At 38.7% G+C, this 22,390-nt stretch overlaps 1 protein-coding gene and 1 long non-coding RNA gene across 2 annotated transcripts in view; one reads left to right on the top strand and one right to left on the bottom strand.

Moving 5' to 3' along the window:
* Window positions 1-2,630: 2,630 nt before the first annotated feature.
* On the top strand, window positions 2,631-15,982 carry LOC109202300 (uncharacterized). The gene is made up of 3 exons (XR_002062268.2): window positions 2,631-2,669; window positions 13,111-13,163; window positions 15,772-15,982. It is a non-coding gene; the product is annotated as an uncharacterized LOC109202300 (long non-coding RNA).
* Window positions 15,983-16,733: 751 nt separating this feature from the next.
* The window catches only part of tspan15 (tetraspanin 15), a 42,554-nt gene continuing 36,897 nt past the window's right edge, over window positions 16,734-22,390 (bottom strand). Inside the window, exon 8 of the mRNA XM_005458925.4 lies at window positions 16,734-19,858. Within this exon, the coding sequence (XP_005458982.1) occupies window positions 19,715-19,858 (144 nt within the window). The 3' untranslated portion in view covers window positions 16,734-19,714. The remainder of the gene's footprint in view (window positions 19,859-22,390) is intronic.

Genomic DNA, 22,390 nt, shown 5'->3' with positions numbered 1-22,390 from the left:
GTCAGGACGGACAATTCAACAGTGGTGTCTTACATAAACAGGCAGGGAGGAACACGCTCTCTTCCCCTGTTGGAGATGTCTCGCTCGCTGCTGTTATGGTGCAGTGTTCATTTTCTGTCTCTGAGAGTGTCCCGGGCCACCTGAACCTGGGGCCGGACCTTCTCTCCAGGGGGGGTCCTCTGGTGAGAGAATGGAGGTTACACCCTTTAATAGTGGCTCAGATTTGGGATCTATTTGGCAAAGCGCAAATAGATCTTTTTGCTTCTAGGGTAAATACTCACTGCCCCCTGTACTTCTCCATAATCGACCACGATGCACCCTTGGACTTGGACGCGCTAGCGCACCAATGGCCGGACATGCTCCTGTATGCATTTCCCCCAGTGGAAATGATATCTCCAGTTCTGGAGCGAGTGCGTCGGCATTCCCACGCTCTGATTCTAGTGGCCCCTTGGTGGCCCACAAGGTCGTGGTATGCAGAGATAATCAGCCTGCTAGCAGCGAGTCCTTGGCAGCTTCCTCTCCGCAGGGATCTCCTCTCTCAGGCGGGAGGAGAAGTGTTTCATCCGCGTCCAGATCTATGGCGCCTTCATGCTTACCTGCTGAGAGGTTAAACTTGATTGCTAAGGGTTTGCCACCTAGTGTGATAGCGACGATTCAGAGCGCTAGGGCCTCATCTACTAGAGGCTTGTACGCTTACAAATGGCGAGCCTTCGAGCAGTGGTGCCAGGACCACCACACTCTCCCATTTCAGCGCTCTATAATGGATGTTTTGACATTCCTGCAGGAGCTGCTGGATAAGGGCCTTTCATTTTCAACAATTAAGGTTTATTTAGCAGCTATATCTGCTTGTCATATTGGCTTTGACGGGGTGACACTAGGTGCACATCCCCTCACCATACGTTTTCTGAAAGGAGTTCGCCGGCTGAGGCCCGTGCTTAAGTCCAGTGTCCCTGCTTGGGACTTGTCTTTGGTGCTGGAGACCCTTTGTAGCCCCCTGTTTGAACCCATTGAGTCTGTGGATATGAAATTTCTTTCATATAAGACTGCATTACTTCTCGCTTTGGCTTCAGCAAAGCGAGTGGGTGACCTTCATGCGCTGTCTGTGCATCCCTCCTGCACACAGTTCTCTCCTGATGGCCACAAGGTCGTATTGCGTCCAAATGCTGCCTATTTTCCCAAGATCATGCCTGCATCTTATAGCTCAATGGAGTTTGAGTTGCTGAGCTTTTGCTCCCCTCCTTTTGCATCTGAGGAGCAGAGGAGGATGCATTCTCTTTGTCCAGTGCGTGTGCTACGCACCTACATTGAGCGCACTCAGAATGTGCGTTTATGTGACCAGCTGTTTGTCTGCTTCGCTAATCCAAATTGAGGTAGAGCTCTGTCCAAACAGAGGCTGTCCCACTCTATTATAGAAGCTATCTCACTGGCATACGGCACCTGAGGGCTTGCTTTGCCCCACGGGGTGAGGGCTCATTCCACCAGGGGGATGGCAACCGCATGGGCTCTTTTTAAAGGGGGCCTGTAGCTGATATTTGTGCGGCAGCTAGTTGGGCATCACCGCACACTTTTGTGCGGTTTTATCGGTTGGAGGTTACAGCCCCTTCGGTGGCTCATGCTGTCCTTTCTGCTGGGTCTACCACTCACTAGGGATGTGGTGGTCCGATTCTGGTTCGGTGGCTGCTCTGTGGGGCGTGTATATATGTCCCATACTTATGTGTTGTACCGAGTGAATCGACTGAAAGGGAACGAATAGTTATGTCTATAACTTCTGTTCCCTGAAGGAGAGGAACGAGGTACAACACAAGGTGGCCCCACTGAGCAGTTTGGCTCGGTGAAGAGCGGCTATCGAACTGAGGGATGACTGTGATGACAGCGGCTATATGTGCAGGCGGGGCCGTGCGCGTGTCATCACACATCATCTGCCTTAAAGGCGTGAATAAAGGTTTCTTCAGCCAGGACACGCGAGGGCGTGATATCCCATACTTATGTGTTGTACCTCGTTCCTCTCCTTCAGGGAACAGAAGTTATAGACATAACTATTCGATTTTTTTTTAATTATTACTAATGATATAACATTGTCCAGACATGGCTGGTAAGGACATGAGGAGGAAACAGTAGGAGCTGTGTGAGGATACTAAAGGCAGTGGATCCCTCAGCAGCTGGATTACAAAGAGCACAGGTAACATTAACACATGTACCAGTTGTTGGAGAGGTATTCCAGTATAAAAATAATAATAAGCACAACTGGAATGTTTTGCTTTTATAACATTTTTCTGTCATCATTTTAGTATAGATTAAATGCAGCAGTTGTTAGGTGTGGATAATTAAATAATAGTTTATTGCAATAGCAAGTTGTGCCTTGTTCTCAGATAGACAGCAAGTGGAGAGTGATATATGAAATGAGGGGATGGAAAGAAGAAGAGAAGCATAGTGATTCACAGGCAGAGCCTAGTTTATTTCTCACAGTTTTTTGTTGCTTTGTGGTTCCAAGCCCATTTTGTTATGTTCTTTGCATTTAGTTATTATCTCATGACACTTGTTTAATCAGCTACCATCTCTCCTATGAACATTTTAATGTCTACAGTCTCAGATCAGCACAGCCCTGCCCTCCAGCACTATCAGCAGCAGGAGCCGCAGCAACCCCTCAACAGCAACATTGTACCCATCAGGTAAAACATAGGCTACGTTTGCTTTGCCTTGTTGCCACATCACAACAGTGATGTAGTATGATGCGATCCCATATTAGATTCTTGATGAATGTGTGTTGTTGTTATTCAGCCTGGTTCAATGTGCCCCTTTTTAATTTTGAGCACCCGCCCCTTTAAACTTCTCTGCACGGCCCTGCTCTATAGGTACATCTCTATACCCTGCATACCCAGGATTATCTCCTGAATTAAAACTCTTAAATATCCTGATTTAAAGTGGTTATGAGTGATTATGTATTCAAAAAAAGACATGAAAAGTATAATTTTCCCCCTCATTTACTTCAATTAGGTTTAATTTCTTTTTCAAATTAAAAATCTCCATTAAGTCCAAAGAGTTCTCAAACTTTTTCCCCCCCAGCTTTTTAATTTTGCCGTGCCCGCGTAACTAACCAGATTTCCACTTGCAGTTGTCCACCATGAGATGGCAGCAGATATCCAAATAAACCTCCCAGTCAGCAACACACACAAAGCAACAGATGGTTTACCTCGGGCAACGTTGTAGCCACAAACGGCTGATTTATCACATTTATGACAGACAAATGGTGAAAAAAATTCAGAGAGCATAAGTTGAGAAACACTGTTTTGTTAGATATTATCTTCCATTTGTCTTCATTTCTCCTGTAAACAAAAATAAATCTGTATCATTTAACCCCAATCTTTAATCACTGTATGTACTTTTATTCTAAACTATACAACTGCCTTATCCTCCAAAAAACAAGAATAAGATTACTTTAAAATATACTTTACAGACTTTTTTCATTTATAATCAAGAATCTTTATTTCACAATAATTCCTATTCTATATCGTATATCATATGTTTCCTGTTTCTCTCCCCCATTGTGTCTCTAAGCTGCCAGACCTTTTTAAAATGCCAGAAATACCACTCATATATTGTCTGTTTAGACTTGAGGCTTAAAACACGCTATTTCAGCACGCTCAGACAATAACATACCAGTGGGGGGCCACACACAGCAGAGCAGAGACCAGGCACCATGTAAATTTTATGTGCCAGAGCTCAGCCTGCAAAGACTGCACACTTCGATCTACCCAAGCCTGACGCCAGTGTGACATTGAAATGCATTTTTAAGCCACAGTTCTAGCACCAAGTCTGAGTGGTCGGATATCAGACAGAACTGGAATTTACAAGCCCTCATTTGTCTTTTAAAACCCGTGTGGGGTTGTAAACATATCGAGGGCATACAGTCCTTTGTCCTGTGTGTTTACACTGTAATAAAACTTAACCACTTACAAAAGGGCTCTTTAGAAATAACACACAAAACAAAGATCATCAAGCATCAAGCATGATTCAGTGATCTCTGAATACAGTTTGTACTTCAGGCAATCCTGAACCAGGCGCAGATGGTGTGACATCTTTGTGTAATTGATTTATTTCAGCTTAGTTCAGGAGTTCATGTCACAGTTCTTTTGATTATTCTATACAGCAGCTGTAGTTTTCAGGAATAGCTATCCAGGTGTTTTGAAGGACATTCAAAGCTCACAGCTTATAGTTCCATCAGTTTTGACTAGATCTCCAACACCACCGACTGAAATGTGGATACAAACCATGACAGAGCTTTCACTGTGTTTTACAGATGACACTAGAGAGTCGCTGTTGTATCCCTCTCCTGACCTCCTCCATACAAATTGTCTGTTATTTATGGGCAACTCACTGGTTTATCCCTTGAGTTAGGTCAGTGTTAAATGGCTTAAAGTGCAACACAGATGTAGTGTTTCGTAAGAAACTGATAATTTTTTTAATGTTAGGTTGTCACATTACTGTATAGGAAAATTAGTTTAAAGTAAATTCTGTATACTACATTATTTGACAAGTTTTAATTTCAGGTAACTCGCTGGCAGCACTGATAGCAGCTAAAGCAAATTACTCTGGTAACCTGGTAGTTAGCCTGATTTAACAGAAAGACTTTCATGCCTTTTTTCAAGTTCTTCATTTTTTTTTCTCAGATTATACATGTTGTGTATTTAAAATCTTGACATCACATTTCTGCACAGCAACAACTGTGCGACCTGCAACTTCTCCGATGTATGTTCAGAGGAGTTTTATCTCTGTGACGGACAATGACCACAGTCACAAAAATATTTTTATTGCATATACAAACAATCTGACCCACTCACCCCACCGATTCATTCAGTTAAAGATTCGTCTGTAGTGTTTATTTATAAAGGTCAGAGCCAAACTTAAAGAATTAAAGAAGGAAAAAGAGACAGAGGCAAAGACAGAGATATAATTGCTCTTCAGTAGACTCATTAGACAAAGCACCTGAATCCCCTGACTGAAATGACCTTTCAATCATGTTCTGCATATTAATCATTAAGGTTTTTCATGTGCACAGTCACTCATGGCTCATTAGCAGCAGATATAGCTTTGGTGTTTTAAAGTCTGGATTTTCACAGGTAGAACTCCAGTGCACAAATTGAATAACTATTAATATTTGTTAATTAGAAGGTTCTGACATCACTGGCATCCAGTCAGAAAGCAATGAAGGAAATGAGCCTTGAAGCTTCGATCTGCTGAACAAAGTTTTGTTTTCCAAAATTAAAACTAATTGCAGTTGTGAGTATAAAAAGGAAAGAACACACATAGACTGACACCCTGTAAAAAAGGAAAGAATGAGTTAAAGATTGTACCAGGAATTGCTTATTTGCATGCAAAACTAAGTCCAGGTATCAATTTGAGGACAACTTTATAAGACGTGCTGCAAGAAAGTGATAGGACATCATAATCTATTTGTATGTCAAGTCAAGTGTGAAATCATCACAGTCACAGATGGATATGGATGAATAAAAAATGGATAAAAGTCAGGATGACAAGACGGGCATCTCAATTTCAGCTGTATCTATATTCAAATTTGTGTAATATACTGCTATATTTATATATTAGAGCTATTTGTAATATATTGTGTCAGTGCTTTGAGTGCTTAAACAGAGTAGAAAAGTAGCATTAAAAAAAGTACCAGTCTATTTACCATATTTAAAAAAACACAGACTTTAAAAACATCTCCAAACCAAGTGTGTAGAGTTTTAGCAAAATTTGTTTCATTGTGGACCATATAATAATGGAGATTTGATTAGGAGACCTTGCGGCCCTACTTTTACGATTTTATTTATTAAGGGAAAAAAGTGATCCAACCCTACCCGGCCCCGTGCCTGCTTGGAGCAGGTGCATGATGTATTTACTTCATTAGATTATCATATATTCGATTACTGTCTTGCAAGCACAGAGTGGCAGAAATAAGTGCCATCTTTAAAAGGGAGGGGAGCTTTTGGGGAGCTGTAGCAGGTCATGCTCAGCGATCGTCTATAATGTTGTATGTTTGTGTAATATGAAGCAGGTGCTATATTGTATAAAACTCTATTCAATATGTTATTGATTTTAATAAATAAAATTAGTTTAAAGTAATGTTTTTTGTGTCAAAAAAAGATTAATACATATTAGCCAGATTTTGACCTGAATCTGTGGGCACTCTGTCAGGGTTCAGTCTGTGGCAGGAAGATAGGACCCAAATACAGGACTCAAACTCACAAGATAAAACTCAAAAGCAGCTTTATTGCTGAACTAAGTCAGAGAAAATATTTAATACAGAACAACTCAGGCCAGGCAGAAACTAGGAACTTACAACGAGGCTCTAACAAGGGACCGTGGAACAAACGTGAAATACACAGCTTGATGAGGAACATGACGAAAGATAAAGAGAGACTAAGACGATATATATACACACAGGTTGACGAGAGAACAGGCAACAGGTGAAACTTATCAGACTAAAGAGCCAGGGGATGCAAAACTGAACAGAACTCGCACAGGACAAGGAACTATCAAAATAAAAAAGGAAGTAACAAACACTCATATCAGGACTGGGACATATGAACAGGACATGACTAAACAGGAAATGACGTGGGAGGCAGAAAGATAAACAAACACAGAGATGATACTGGAAAAACCAGGGATTCATAAACCAGACTATAACCAATGAATGCTTACAAGAAAGTATGAAACCAGAACATAAAAGACACAAAACCAGCAGAGAATCTTGAAACAAAGAGAAAAAACGTCAAAAAGGAACTGAGTGACAAACGAAATTGTTTCATTTCCCCTTAAACCCCCCGCAGCTGACTCCCTGAAAGATTTCAGGTGGTGTAAAGGAAGCACAATATATAAACACTACTTTTCCAGCTGCTCCATATATGGCCATTCAAAAAGGCTTCTTTTTTTCCCCTTAGTTTTATTTTTGAAGAAACTAGCCTGTCTTGTTGGGCAGCTTTTGCAATCAGAATTATGATCTGAATGCACTGCTGTGCCAAACATCTTTGCTTTTACAAGACAGGCTCTATAAACTCTCTATAGGTATTCAAAGCTGTTTACTATATTGCTTGATTCTGATATATTGATGATTGTCTTGTTTGTTACGTATGTTGTCTAATTCAAGCTGCTCTCAAGTTTTGCATACACACAATCACATCCTTTTACTCCACACAAAGTAAACTCAACCAAAACACTTAAACAGAAAATGTCATATGTTCTTGAAAACTTTTCTTTTATTTGACAAATAAAATGCACAGTGAATATGATGTTACAGAGATCAGTCACAACATTAAAACCCAGTGCCTAATGTTGTGTAGGTCCACCTTGTGCTGCAAAAACAGCTTGGACCAATCAGGGCGTGGATGCAAGACAACTGAGGGCGTCCTGTAGTCTCTGGCATTCCGACTGGCAGCAGATCTTTAGGGTCCTGTGGGGTGTTTGTGAGGCCTCCATGGTTGTTTTGGTGCATGCCGCAGATGTTTGATTGGACTGGGATCTGGAGGGTTTGGGGGTCAATCCAGTTCTTGTTGTGTTGTGCCTTTGCTTGGACAGTGTATTTGACATCTCTGCTGAAACGAATTGTTATACTCAGCAGTTACTAAAACAAAATCAGTGAAGTAGAAAATTACAGAGCTGCCACAGTAGGAGCTTCTGTGTGTTGATGCCCGATCAACTTTTAGCATGGGCACAAATGAAAGTGTGGGGCGGAGGCTAAAAACGTATTGTAATTAATGATTTGATTATGGCACTGCTAAATAGCTTACAAATGAAAACACTGACAGTGACTGTCAGTATGAAACACTGAAAGATAATATAGTGCACAGATATGGCACACAGGACAACACAGAGAAATATTTAGACTCAGCAGCAGCTCCTGAATAACAGGTAATCTTGCATTCACATGTCAACACATATTTTCCATTCTTATCTGAGTAAAACAAACAAAACACCGGTTGTAATGTATTCACAGTCAGTTTGGTATTGCATTTACATGAACTGTGAGTTTGTACTGGTGTGGCAATAAATCGAAGACTTTAAATGTTCATTGTCACAAACAAAGATTCCAGGGTTCACTTTTCTCCTTTCTTAAGCATGAAAGGAGGTTTAGAAATATAAAAAGAAACTGATGTGAAATTCAGGGCATTTTATGCTGGTACCGGGGCTCACAGGTGCCTGCCCACCCAGGCCTCACAATGTCGGGCCCACATGTACCCCATGGTGTATTACTGTCGCCAATTGATATTCTATGAGCACCCCATAGTGGGCTACCCAAAGAATTCCCTCTTTATGTCTTGCATGGGCCCAAAGTGAGCTTGCTAACTTCAGTATTTCAGTACTGTTAGCATGCTTTTTTAATAGAAGAAATAAGTAGATAGAACTCACTGTGCACTGTGAGTTCTATCTACTCAGATTAGGGGGCTCAGGTGGAGCTCAGGATTTATCTAAAGGATAGCTGGATTATTACAAACTGTTTCACCCTATAAATCTGAAATCTTTGTGGAACAGCTGACCGGTATGATGTGCAGAAGAACACAAAACATATTTACCATCAGATCCTAAGCTATCCCAGTTATTTTGTTACTACGTTACTACTCTGTTTCATGAAAACAGTGTTATTGAAGAGCAATAAGTGGGGCTAGCCTCTAAACACAGGACTGAGTGAAAGGTTTTAAGACAGAGAGAAATTTTCTGCACTGTAATAACAGCTTTGAGCCATTCACACAAAGTTCTGATTACGCACTTGTTTTTATATCATCTCCGCTCCTGAAGATAAACTCTCATAGTAACTATCACAACCACAACAGGCACAAGATGTGCTTTTTTTGGTGTTAATTTGTTCAATTTACAGTCAATGATGTGCCAAAGACTCTTTACTTCACATTTGTGACTCGTTTATTGTCCTCCTGAAAGTGAAACTCTTACAAATACATCTGCCATAAGACCAGTCACAAAAATATTCCTGGTCACAAAACTGACACTGTGCCTCTTTAGTAAATCCTGAAGCCTTTTAACATTAAAAGAAGGTTTTAAGTTGCTGAAGACATTAGTAAATCTGGCACTAAATGTTCCCTCTTCTTTAAAATGACAGCCTTTGTAACGAAGAGATATTTTTCACAGGCTGTTCTTATTTACACGAGCTCCATAAAATAACAGAGTTAGAACACGTTGTGGTGAAGTAAGATGCACGTTTTGTAGCTCATCTTCTGCACATTATAGTTTCAAAACGGCGGACATCCGGTGTCACATTTTTAAGGAGACTAGAGTAGGGCTTTTTCAATTCTCAGCGAATTGCTCTTCTCTTTTCCTAAGTCCTTAGCAATTCTCCTACCCACTTTTCCTTTGTCCTCGAGGAAAAATGGTTAGGATTAGTAGATAGGAGGTACTTTGGCAGCCCTTTGTCTCTGTATCTCCTATTGTCTCTCTGTATTTTCTGTCTGTTCATGAAGTATTGTGGACTTTCTTTGTATCACAAATGTTTACATCTGCCTCTCTGTAAGTCTGTGTTTAGGACTCTTTACCTAAAATTTATGACAAACATAAGCATGTGGGATTTAAAAAAAGTAACATTTCAATGTCTGCATTCTGAATATTGTTTTTATTTACAACGTTTTAAACTTTTATGTATAGAGATGTTCCAGCTGTACAACTAATGATAGTATATGGAAGAATTAAATGACTTTCAAAAGAAGTACACTGATTTATGACCCGATCTGAACACCTGCTAATGTGGGACACCACCAAAATCCCCTTCTGCATATACACACATTCAGTTTCCTTTACTGATAGACCATTTTAATTATGCATAGAAGAAGTGCTGACTGCAAATGTACCCTCATAAGTAAAAGCAGTTGTTTATTCCTCTGACAAGTTTGAAATAACGTTCATAATATAATTTATTCAAAGTTATTTAGATGAATGCATCTTTCATTACATCTGTTGCAGTACTCTCAGGGGACCCTGTAGTGGTTGCTGCTTTTCATCTATTTCTGTTGTTAGTTTATAGAGTGTCATTGTCAGTGTTAAATGCCAGCTTCAGATCAGACAAATCATGTCTGCTCTGAAGAGTAATTAGCTAATTTGTTGTAATAGTCACAGAGAGAGAAGTGTACACATGTCAAGTATACATCCCTGGCCACAGCCCATTAGATGTGTCTCTGATGTGGTATGTCGACACAAACATGTTGGAGCTAACCAAAGATATAAACAGGAACAATGTGTATCATTGGCAAGCTACAGTTTAACTGTTTAAGTATGCAAAGAGAAAAAAAAAACATTCATTGCTCCCACAAAATAATTAGATTCTTACATGGGTCAGGGCTAAATGTCAGCATCAGTCCAGACACAGGGCTATCTACAACACTAATAGGCCAGCTCACTCCCACACATTACTGCATACTGGGACATAGTGTCAGTGTGTGGGAGAAAGCACCTGTGTATAAATAATTGCAGTGGAAGAGTGAATATACAGCATCTCCGTGATCTTTATGGGTCTGCCAATAATCTGATTGCACAATGATTTCTCTTTTTTTTATAAGTAACAAAGTAATTTTAGAGCTATAGATCTCAATAATAAATCACACACTATTGATTGCACTCTTACATGTGTATCTCCTTGTCTTTGCTTTAGAAAGAAATGCTATGGTTTCTTATTAGCTAATTGATCTTTTAAGACAGAAGAGACTAGCCAACACACAGTTATCTTGATCTTACATTGAATATAGATTACTCAGCAATGCGATTTTTACCATGTCGAATGTGATGTGCTTCCACTGACTCTGAAAGTATTTTGTCACAATAATTTGTTACAGTGTTTCATTATATCTATTTAATGTAGAAGCAGTATACTCCTACAGGGAGTGCAGAATTATTAGGCAAATGAGTATTTTGTCCACATCATCCTCTTCATGCATGTTGTCTTACTCAAAGCTGTATAGGCTCGAAAGCCTACTACCAATTAAGCATATTAGGTGATGTGCATCTCTGTAATGAGAAGGGGTGTGGTCTAATGACATCAACACCCTATATCAGGTGTGCATAATTATTAGGCAACTTCCTTTACTTTGGCAAAATGGGTCAAAAGAAGGACTTGACAGGCTCAGAAAAGTCAAAAAGAGTGAGATATCTTGCAGAGGGATGCAGCAGTCTTAAAATTGCAAAGCTTCTGAAGCGTGATCATCGAACAATCAAGCGTTTCATTCAAAATAGTCAACAGGGTCGCAAGAAGCGTGTGGAAAAACCAAGGCGCAAAATAACTGCCCATGAACTGAGAAAAGTCAAGCGTGCAGCTGCCAAGATGCCACTTGCCACCAGTTTGGCCATATTTCAGAGCTGCAACATCACTGGAGTGCCCAAAAGCACAAGGTGTGCAATACTCAGAGACATGGCCAAGGTAAGAAAGGCTGAAAGACGACCACCACTGAACAAGACACACAAGCTGAAACGTCAAGACTGGGCCAAGAAATATCTCGAGACTGATTTTTCTAAGGTTTTATGGACTGATGAAATGAGAGTGAGTCTTGATGGGCCAGATGGATGGGCCCGTGGCTGGATTGGTAAAGGGCAGAGAGCTCCAGTCCGACTCAGACGCCAGCAAGGTGGAGGTGGAGTACTGGTTTGGGCTGGTATCATCAAAGATGAGCTTGTGGGGCCTTTTCGGGTTGAGGATGGAGTCAAGCTCAACTCCCAGTCCTACTGCCAGTTTCTGGAAGACACCTTCAAGCAATGGTACAGGAAGAAGTCTGCATCCTTCAAGAAAAACATGATTTTCATGCAGGACAATGCTCCATCACACGCGTCCAAGTACTCCACAGCGTGGCTGGCAAGAAAGGGTATAAAAGAAGAAAAACTAATGACATGGCCTCCTTGTTCACCTGATCTGAACCCCATTGAGAACCTGTGGTCCATCATCAAATGTGAGATTTACAAGGAGGGAAAACAGTACACCTCTCTGAACAGTGTCTGGGAGGCTGTGGTTGCTGCTGCACGCAATGTTGATGGTGAACAGATCAAAACACTGACAGGATCCATGGATGGCAGGCTTTTGAGTGTCCTTGCAAAGAAAGGTGGCTATATTGGTCGCTGATTTGTTTTTGTTTTGTTTTTGAATGTCAGAAATGTATATTTGTGAATGTGGAGATGTTATATTGGTTTCACTGGTAAAAATAAATAATTGAAATGGGTATATATTTGTTTTTTGTTAAGTTGCCTAATAATTATGCACAGTAATAGTCACCTGCACACACAGATATCCCCCTAAAATAGCTAAAACTAAAAACAAACTAAAAACTACTTCCAAAAACATTCAGCTTTGATATTAATGAGTTTTTTGGGTTCATTGAGAACATGGTTGTTGTTCAATAATAAAATTATTCCTCAAAAATACAACTTGCCTAATAATTCTGCACTCCCTGTATTGCTTTCACAGAAATTAAGAGGGTAAATAGCAACCAGGTGCTGCTAATCAAAGTCCATCATTCTACAATCAGAAGGAATATTCACAAGTGGAAAACATTCAATATTGCCAGGAAATTCACCCTGAGGTCAGAATGAGCAATGCACAGAGAAATTGCAAAACACCCAAGAGCTTCATCTCAGACCCTACAGGCTTCATTTAGAGTGTCAAATGTTAAAGTTCATGACAGTACCATTAAAAAAACAGACTAAACAAGTATGGCTTGTTTGGAAAAGTTGCCAAGAGAAAGTCTCTTCTCTATAAAAATAACATAGCAGCAGTTTTGCAAAGTTTGTGAACAAAAACGTTCTGAACAAACCACAAGACTTCTGGGAAAATGTCCCTTGGACAGAAAAGACCAAAGTGGAAAGGTTTGATACACAGCTTCAGGTCTGAAAACCATCAAAACCATCTATGCATCCTCTTCTACTTATTCATGTCAGGCTGGATCCACAAGCTACTAAATCATGGCGTGCACTGCTTCTGTATTTTGGTTTCATTTTTGTTTAATAAATAATGACACATTGTAAAATGACATTTGGTGATGGTTATCTGAGGGTGTATTTTAATAACAGTATGTACTTTTTTGTCACATGACTCTACATATCTTATATATATTTTCTCTCTGTTAACAGGTAAAAGGTCAACTGACAGCTGCTGGCTGAAACCTGTTCTACTATGTGATCAGGTGGTTATGAGTATAGTTTGTTTTATTTTTATGCATATTTGCTTTTTTCAAATATACAGAAATGATTGTTCTTAAAATGACTCTAAAATGAAATAAAAATAAAATCCCTTTAATAAATAGATAAACAAACACTTTTCAGGTTGAATTCACCCCAGTGCCAGTAATTATCTGTTGATCGTAAGTAGCCAGAAATGGATGAAACGTCTCCTAGTCACATCATGGAGCAGAACTAGTAAGAGGTAAAAGATAAACAGCAGAGCCCTGGTTCACAGTCTAGAGAAGCCTGATCAGAAATGTTCCCTATGGAAGACTTTCTGCCAAATGTCATTGTTGTAAAGAACCATCTTCAGCGACAACTAATGTGACTGAATGCTGCAACAGATGGTGTGACCCCCACAGAGTCCTGAACATTGCTGAGATTTGGATTCCACAAAGAGACAGAAGCAGCAGACATACAGACAGCCTCATCCTCAGAGGAACTATAAACAAACTATAAAACCAGTGAAGAATCTGATTTAAAGCATATACTGTTTGCTTCTGTAACCCTTTCACTTATGGTCATATAAGACATGCCGTGTGCCCGACAGACCAATCACTCTGCTGTCTGTACAGCTGTCTGCTTGTTTTGGTGTAAACAGCTGAAGAGGAGAGGTGAAAGTCAAGGGGAAGACAGAAAGCCAGACTGAGAGGGAGATACACGTACTTTTTCTCTCATGTTGTAAAACCATAACCTCACAAGATGACTCCCACACCAAGAGAGGTTTGCCCTCTTAAATTTGCCTGCAGATGAGGCAAGACGGTTCATGACTAATTGTCAAGGACAAACTACTCGGCTGGAAGCTTGCTGGAAGAAATATGTGACTATCTCACGCAAACGTGCTCAGATGCTCAGCAACAGGATTCCACCATTTACTGCTGAATCTATGACAGCACTGGCTGCACATGACACACTGTACGTGTCACATTTATTTTACTCTCATTTTGCAAAACAGAAACTTATCAAGTAACCACTCTCAGGCAGTGGGTGCTTGGGAACTTGTGAAATTCTATCTTAAGCAAATACAACAATGGTTGTAGTTGTGGACAGGCCTCCTGTCTCGATAAACACAGGCTGCAGTCCTATGGTTTTAGCAAGGTTCCTAACAGAGTGAAGGGATTCTGTGGAGTATCTGTGTGGCAGTCATAACAAGAGCTGTTTGAATTCTTTAAATCCCTAGGAAAGGTGCTTCAGTGCTTTCTTTATTATACACCGGACCATCCTTTATAAAAGGAAAGCCGATAACGCCGTCCCAAAGTTCAAAGTAACACTCGTTCGTGAAAACAGTCAGTCAGATAAGAGATATTTTCTGGCATGCTGATATATTTTGAACCTTCAGCAGCAGGCTGTTAAACCCACAGGTGAACTTTGAACATAATGCTACTGTTATAAAAACTGCTTCTTGCGTAGCTAATCTAAAGAAGGATTATGAGCTACATAAAACTGATCAGAGTTAATTTAAGGTTTACCATAATTCAGTTTGCATTAATTATATCCTCAATTTACGCGCTGCTGCCTTAGGATGATCATAATTAATTTTTCTTCCGTCACAGAAAGCCTTAATAAAGGCATTAGTTACACTTGCTCATCTCTACAGCATGAAGAGAAAACATGAGTGGCCAAGGATACGCAACTAATTTCAATGTGACATGCATTTCATTTCCTTTTATAGGCTATTTATTCCCTCTGGAATTTAATCTTGCAGCTGAGGTAATATTTTTCACCAGTTGTTCTCTTTTACTGAACTGAAGCAACTAAGATGAGCTTACCACATTTTTGGGACATTGCCGTTTGAGACCCAATTCAGGAACAATATTAAGGAGGCCAGTGTTAAGTGCAGTCAGGCTCTCTGAGCACACCAGTAATCATTATGAATTCTTAACATCTTTCCTTCACTTCAGTTTGTTTTCTTTGAAGTTCAAGTAAAAGTTTAGAAAAAGATTAAGGAAATTTATGGGGGATTTTCTTTTTTTTGGGCCACTTCTCCATAGTCATGCATTAGAAGACAACATTACCCGGTAATAATACTACTGCTGCACTGAAATACAAGATTGAACTGTGTTATAGTGGAGCTAACAAAATGAATTAATTGAAAATGTATTGTTTTACAAATATAATTAGCACAAGATGAATTAGTGTGAGTTTATATTACATTATCAGATATTATAGGTATATTTACAATGTTGTCTTGAAAAGGTTATGTTTATTTTTCACTGAAAAAGAGGATCTAGTATCTTTTGTCCCTTAATTTCTGCCTAAGGTTGTATTTCTAGAACAGCTCAATTTCATAATGGTCTGGGGGTAACCACATCACTGCTCTCAAGGAGATGAATAGCTGTGATCATCTTTTAATTTTGTACCATGGACAGCTTACAGTACTTGCTTTAAAATTAAGCCAGAGTCTGAGTGTATTGCTATGATTATTTATATTGTTTTCTTAAGCTGTTGGTTGGTGGAACATGGCCTTTCCTTTCAGATCATTCCCAAAAGTGTCTTCTTTCTGTGATAAAGCAAAATAATTTTCTGGTCCTCAGTGGTGGTCAAAGTAAAATATTAATGGTTTCAATTCAGCAGGAAGTCTGTGGAGCAGCAGGAGCAGGAGGAAGAAAGATCGTACAACAGATAAACACCAAACTCTGTGGACATTCCTGCTCTTTTCACATAAACTCCTCTAATGTGTAAAACAGAAGAGACGTCATGTACACATGGTGCTTGTGTTTGAGAAGAAAAAAGAACAAATGCTGTTTGGTAATGTAAAAAGTAAAATTAGAAATAAAATGACTCTAAACTAAGTTTTCAATTTTAGAGGTTTTCATTGCCACAAATTTTGGTCACTGTTTTATCCTAAATATACTAAAAAACAATATATTGCAATAGTAACATTTTAAACACAAAAAAGATTATTGTCACTCAGCCTGAGTCTTTGATAAATACATTTACTTATTTTGCTATTATGTTTAAACCAAAGAAACAATTTAACAAGTAGGTTTCTTTCTCTAATGCGCATCTAATAAAGTATTCTTATGTTGTCTTGTATGTTTTGGTATGAATGTCCTGTTATACGGATCATTCTTGGGCATTTTACATGTAAGCATCAGTGACAGTTTGTAACAGTGGAACTGAATGTGACAGCTTGAATTATTACAAGAACTGGCTTTGTTTGGAGACTTTTATGGAAATAATTCAGGAACTTTTACATTTTTCATCTGCTCTGTCTTTGTCCGTAGATGCTCACATACTTCAACATGAAAAATTTACACACAGCTGTAAACTCAGGATGAAGCCTGGCCTAGAAAATACACAGTATGATGTCAACAATCATTTATACAGCATCACCCGAAATACCTCCACAGGGCGACCTATTTAGTACTATAATTTTAAAGCTGTTTTAAAGTTTAATGATTTTGATTAGTTGGAGCCAGAAGTGACAATTTTTAGGAGAGGGTGTAGACTTGGGGAGATGTTTGGTGATTGAGTTGCTTTTATGATTTGTTCCTTAAATACAGTTCACTAAAAGACAAACAACAGGACTCTTAAAATATTTGAATCATTTTATTTTTTAACCTAAACCCAACAAAGCATTTCAAAAACATACTTTCAAATTATGTTTCGCAGTCTTTCCAACACTGTACAAACTTTTAAATACAGGTTTGGAGATGAGACCACCTTTGTACATATTTATACAACCAGTGACAAATAATGAATATGAAAATAACAGAACTACCCATATATATTGTTATGTCACATGGACGGTGAACTGGGTCAATATATTTTTATTTGTAACTTGCATTACAATTTCAATCAAATTTCCCAAAAATTTAGTTGTGACAAACTAATTAGCCAAAATAGTTCCCTTAGCACCGTTAGTTTAATGAGGCATACAAACGAAGCACATTCAGTGACATTAATGTAATTAAATCCATGTAACTAAAAATAGTTTATTTTTAAATGCGTCAAATTATAAAAAAATAATTTCCTTAATGCTGAGAAGCTGTTATCGCTTTATATTGAAACTGATTCTCTCTAAATGCATCCTCACAGTAAAGAGTATAAAATAACTGTAACGCATAATAAAACCCCCGTACAACAGAGTATATACACACCACCAGCCAGTAGTTACAAATGCTCAAGCTCAACCAACACCAAATTAATAAAATATGTAATATGCAACAAAAAAAATAATTTAAAAAAAAATCATTTTTCTGGACCACTGCAATATTCTGTAAACCTTGGCTGAATAAATAAAGGCAAGAACTGAGTGGAACCTGAAATGATTGCAGATGTGCTTTAGCCATGATGTAGCCCCAGAATAATATATTACAGTAATAGATACATGTTAAAGATAGTAATGAGTACATATGACAAAGGAAGAAAGCAATCAATCTAAAAAACCAAAAACCAAAAAAAACAACTTCGGTCTCTCGTTTGATGTTACATCAGAAGCAAGAAGTTCAACAGTACAATAAATTCACATTGTTCAGTTAGGTCATAACAAGTGCATATATAAACGTCAATAGTAAAACCACAATGATTATAAGCTGTAATATATTTTAAAGCAATATCTGCTTCTCTACAGTCAATCATGTTCAACTTCATAGAATACAACACTTTGTCACAATGTTAATTCATTTACACCAATCTGTTTTTTAACCTTTATTTCACCAATATGTGAAACACTTTAGATTTAGAGTTTTATGTTGCAAGATAGTGTCCCAGTGTAGAAACAGAGGTCCTGCAGAAAACCCAGCACCCTCTTGTTGTGAGGCAACTTGAGAAATAACCAATGGTGTTGCATTATGTTCGGTGACATCACTTTGACAAGCAGTAGGGAGGTAGTCACCGAAGGTATGGGTTTGAATCCAATGTGCAATATGTGGTTAGGTTGAAGATGAGGGGGAAAAAAAGTGTGGTTACCAGTCAGCTTTCCATAGCTTGTGAAGTTTGAGGTTCTGGGAGTTCATGATAGTGTTGTAAGGACATTTTGTGACTATACTTCCAAGCATTTCACCATGTTCGGGAAGAACTGTGTGACTGATTTACTGCTGGTAATTAGTGGTAAATAAACGTCGCTATACCTCACATTGTATACTTCCACACCCACACTCATTACCGAGTGAGTTGCACTTATAGCTCTGCTGTAATGATGCTCTGTCTAAATAACAAGGCCACACTACTACTCCTGTTACATCTTTCCACACAACAATAGTCAGTGGGAAATATCTCTGTATTGTTCCCTTTGAACCTGTGGTTAGGCATCATGTGATTGTTGTTGTTGGCAGTGGCACAGATTTTGTACTTCATACAATTTACTGCTTCAATTTTGGCAGTTCACAGTGATTGTATACTGTTTCGCAGAGTGATCAGAAGCATACTCATGAACTCAGAAACTGATATTCAGCATGCCAGAGGGAGCTGTTATGAAGAAGGGTCAACACTGCAAACAGGCACTGTTTACATAAATCTGATTTATTTGCCAATAAAAGTCTTTGAAAATTATGAAACGCCCCAAATTGTTCTTCATTAGATCATAGAAACATGTAAAAGATAAGCTAAATAAAAAAGTCAAGCGGCAAATTACAGGAAAACAAAATTTGTGCCACGTCCACAGCTTTGGAAACGGCAGATCTAAAGTGCTGCCTTTATAACTTCACTATTCTGTGAAAAGACAGCTTGAAAAATGAAAACATGCAATCATGACTAACACGTCAATCACAAATCGTTTCCACTGCACAATTGTTTGATTAAAGACAGTCGTACTGTGCTGATTGTCAGGCACTACATAAATAAGGAGTAGTATACATACTGTACTACATGCAAGTCTACTAACAGCAGTATTCAAACTGGCATGCAGTGGCAATTTCTAAAAGACAAGGTTGCTGCTTATAGGCACCCTGAGATAGTCAGTTATGGCAACGCCACTTTGCTAAGATTCATATTTTTATTTTCTGTTGCCACTGACAAAATTGTATTTCATAATAAAGTTTTTTTTATGCTTTAATAAAATATCTGTAATACATCTGAGCATCATAGGTAACACTTGTCCTGGACACGTCAGGAGATACAAATAAGGCAAACGGACCAGCTTTTTTTAAGCAACAAACAAACAAAAAAGTCATCTTAGACCATTTTTATGTATACCAACGCTTCATTGTAAATAATCAATGCTGAATCTGCAAAGGTCAAGCAATGGTTTAATCAACAGAAGAAACGGGGGTAGAAAAGTATCAAAATTAACGCCACAAACTGTGATTGTGTGTTGCACTGGAAAAGACTCATTTCATATAAAAGTAAGAAACAAAAGTGGTTGTTTGTATTTTGTGTTTATCCCTGAGACCGTGTTAGGCACATTGCAGTTAAAAGTTCATATCTAAACAAGTTATTATTTTCCACTCATCCATTAGTACACTGTATTTCAACAAAGTTGTTAAAAGTAAGTAAAACAGCGTAAAAGAAAAAAAAAAAAAGCACAGTTGAACATCAGATCTCAGATCTCTTCGCTACTTGCCGTTTTCTGTCAGTCCCATTCTGGCATACATTTGAACCATTTGTCCAAGCGACCTTTCTGACGTAGTACAACTTCTTCGGTGGGTTGAACGTACTCATTACTCAAGTCGTCAACACGAGTGATATATATCCGGGTGACTATCACGCCAAAGAACTAGACAGAGGGAATGAGAGAGAGAGAGTCTTAATAAGCATGGTGGAAGAAAGGTGACTGTGGCTGCTTCTCATTAGTCTCATTTGTGTCTTTACCTTGTATCTAAGCCTCCCTAATGTAAGAATGAGGAAGAGATTAAAAGAAGAGATGTGAGGCGGAAGGAACAAAGGAAATGTGTGTTTAGATAAACTGGACATCCTTTGAAAGATCACCTGAAGCAACATCAGTCTGCATGAGGACTGCACAGCCTGATCAGCTGGCGGTCTGCTGGTAGCAGCTGCTTTGTATGTTTCAGAGTTTATCTTTGCAGAGATACAGTGATGCCTTTTCTAAATAATAAGGGCATGCGACTACTCCTGCCACATCTGTCCACACAACAAAACTGAGGGTGAAATCTCTCTGTTTCTCTGTTTCTCAAACGAGAACTAGCGAACTAGACACAAGTACCTCCTCCCAGCTTTTTTTCTTTCAGGCCTGAAAGAAATCAGCTAATTATTAAATACAGGTCTGTGAATGCCAAGAAAGTCCATGTACGAGGTAAATCCTCTATAGGCTTTTATGTATAATGTCTGTGCTTGTCCTATGGTAATGACTTAGAAAAAGATTACGCAAGAAGAGGAAGGGCTTTCTAATTTCCATTTCTGACTTTTCTTTTTGACTTGTTTAAGTTTGTGCCTAATGCAATTTTGAGGAATAGCTGACAAGTATCTACACAGCCTTTACCAAAAAAATATTTTCTACTTTGCAAACGCATCCAAGAAATTAAGCTCACATCTCAGATAACAAAAGCACACATATCAGCAATACTTTAATCTATTTATTTATATTTAGAGCTGGTATTCGTTCCATTTGCTTTTTCATGATTGTGAAATTTGTAGAAATAATCTCAGTGAATCATAGAAAGGAGAGGAACAAAGGTACTTTGCGTATTTTTTTTTCCATTTTAATAAGTCTTGAATAAAGTTGCTTAATATTTATTTTATTATTTTTTATTAATTAGACCTGCACTATTCACACATCCAGAAATACACACAATTGATATCTAAACTGGAAGCTGAGATGAAAATGACTTGTCCTGCTATGTAGAGATTTCTGTTGAGTGTGATGAAATTTTCCACTTGGAACTAAACATCCTTAAGTAACCTCAAGTATCCGACAGAGTGGGACACCAGATTAAATGTTGAGCAGCACCTGAGAAATCGGGATGTGTGAGAAAGAGCAAAAGAGAAGCACCTGTCTAATGAACCGGACGACTGACACCTTCTGCACAGCTCTGTGAAGTTCAACATGCTTATTAAAGTCCAGCACAGCCTACATTCATATATTCATAGCTGCCAGAGTGTGTGGATTATTAAATGTATGATTGAAAATGGGATTCATGAGGGTAGAAATGGCAAAGTAATGAAAAACAGCATCTGTGCTGTTACATCCACACTACCAATGGATCTGGTTCAAGAAAAGGGAAGGATGAAGGAGTATAAGGTGTGTAGAGTGAATGAATAGTGTGCATTTGTAGATTTTATTCTTTTAATGCTGGAAAAGAATAAAAGTCTGATTTAAAAAGAAAATCTTTGGTCTATTTTAAGTTCAGAAAGAATATTTTAAAATAAAGTTCATTTTTGTGTTTTTATTATGACCTGTTTGGTCCAAGCAAGTCTAAATAAATTGGACCAGCAAGTAACTGCACATCTTATTTTATCTCCCCTAAGGCTGTGGTGCTGTCAGATGTGCCTAAGCAATTTACATTTTATTCCACCTGCTAATCTGGGTTTTGGATGATTTATTCCACGGAGCTCTAAAAGGTACACTTGATAGGTCTCTGCAATCTGTTTTGGTAAATACGGAAGCAAGTACAAGTTTGCTTTCTCAAAATCTGAAGTACAAATGACACAACACTGCAGTCACACCTATCAACATCACGAAAAGGTCAACTGAAAAACTGTACAACGTTGCATGAAATCTCATAGGACCTCTGTTCGACCACCTCTAACATTATCTCCCTAACCTGCGGGGTTCCACAAGGTTCAGTCCTGGGTCCAGTATTATTTTCTTTCTACATCAGTGGTTCTTAACCTTGTTGGAGGTACCGAACCCATCCAGTTTCATATGCACATTCACTGAACCCCTCTTTAGTGAAAAATAAAATAGGATTTTTTTCAAATTCAAGACATAGATATGTTTTTTACTGGTGCACAAAATGAGCCGTGCATGTCACGGCGGAGGCTCTGCCGAACCCCTGAGACCGACTCACCGAACCCCTAGGGTTCGATCGAACCCACGTTAAGAACCACTGTTCTACATGCTTCCTTTAGCTGGCCTCATTTAGTATTTTAATGACGTTTCCTATCATTTCTATGATGATTACATTCAGCTATATATGTCTTTTAAGCTTTACCAGGTAGACCCACTGTTAACTGGGTTTAGCTCTCTAGCAATTACCTTGTTTTAAATGATAACTTGACTGAAACAATAATTATAGCACCTGAACTATATACTAAAATAAGTCCGGCTCTTGCCTCTTTGGTTCAAATG

This window comes from Oreochromis niloticus, linkage group LG1 (genome assembly GCF_001858045.2).
Source record: "Oreochromis niloticus isolate F11D_XX linkage group LG1, O_niloticus_UMD_NMBU, whole genome shotgun sequence".
Taxonomy (NCBI): Eukaryota; Metazoa; Chordata; class Actinopteri; order Cichliformes; family Cichlidae; genus Oreochromis; species Oreochromis niloticus.
This window is presented reverse-complemented; position numbering and strand designations above follow the sequence as displayed.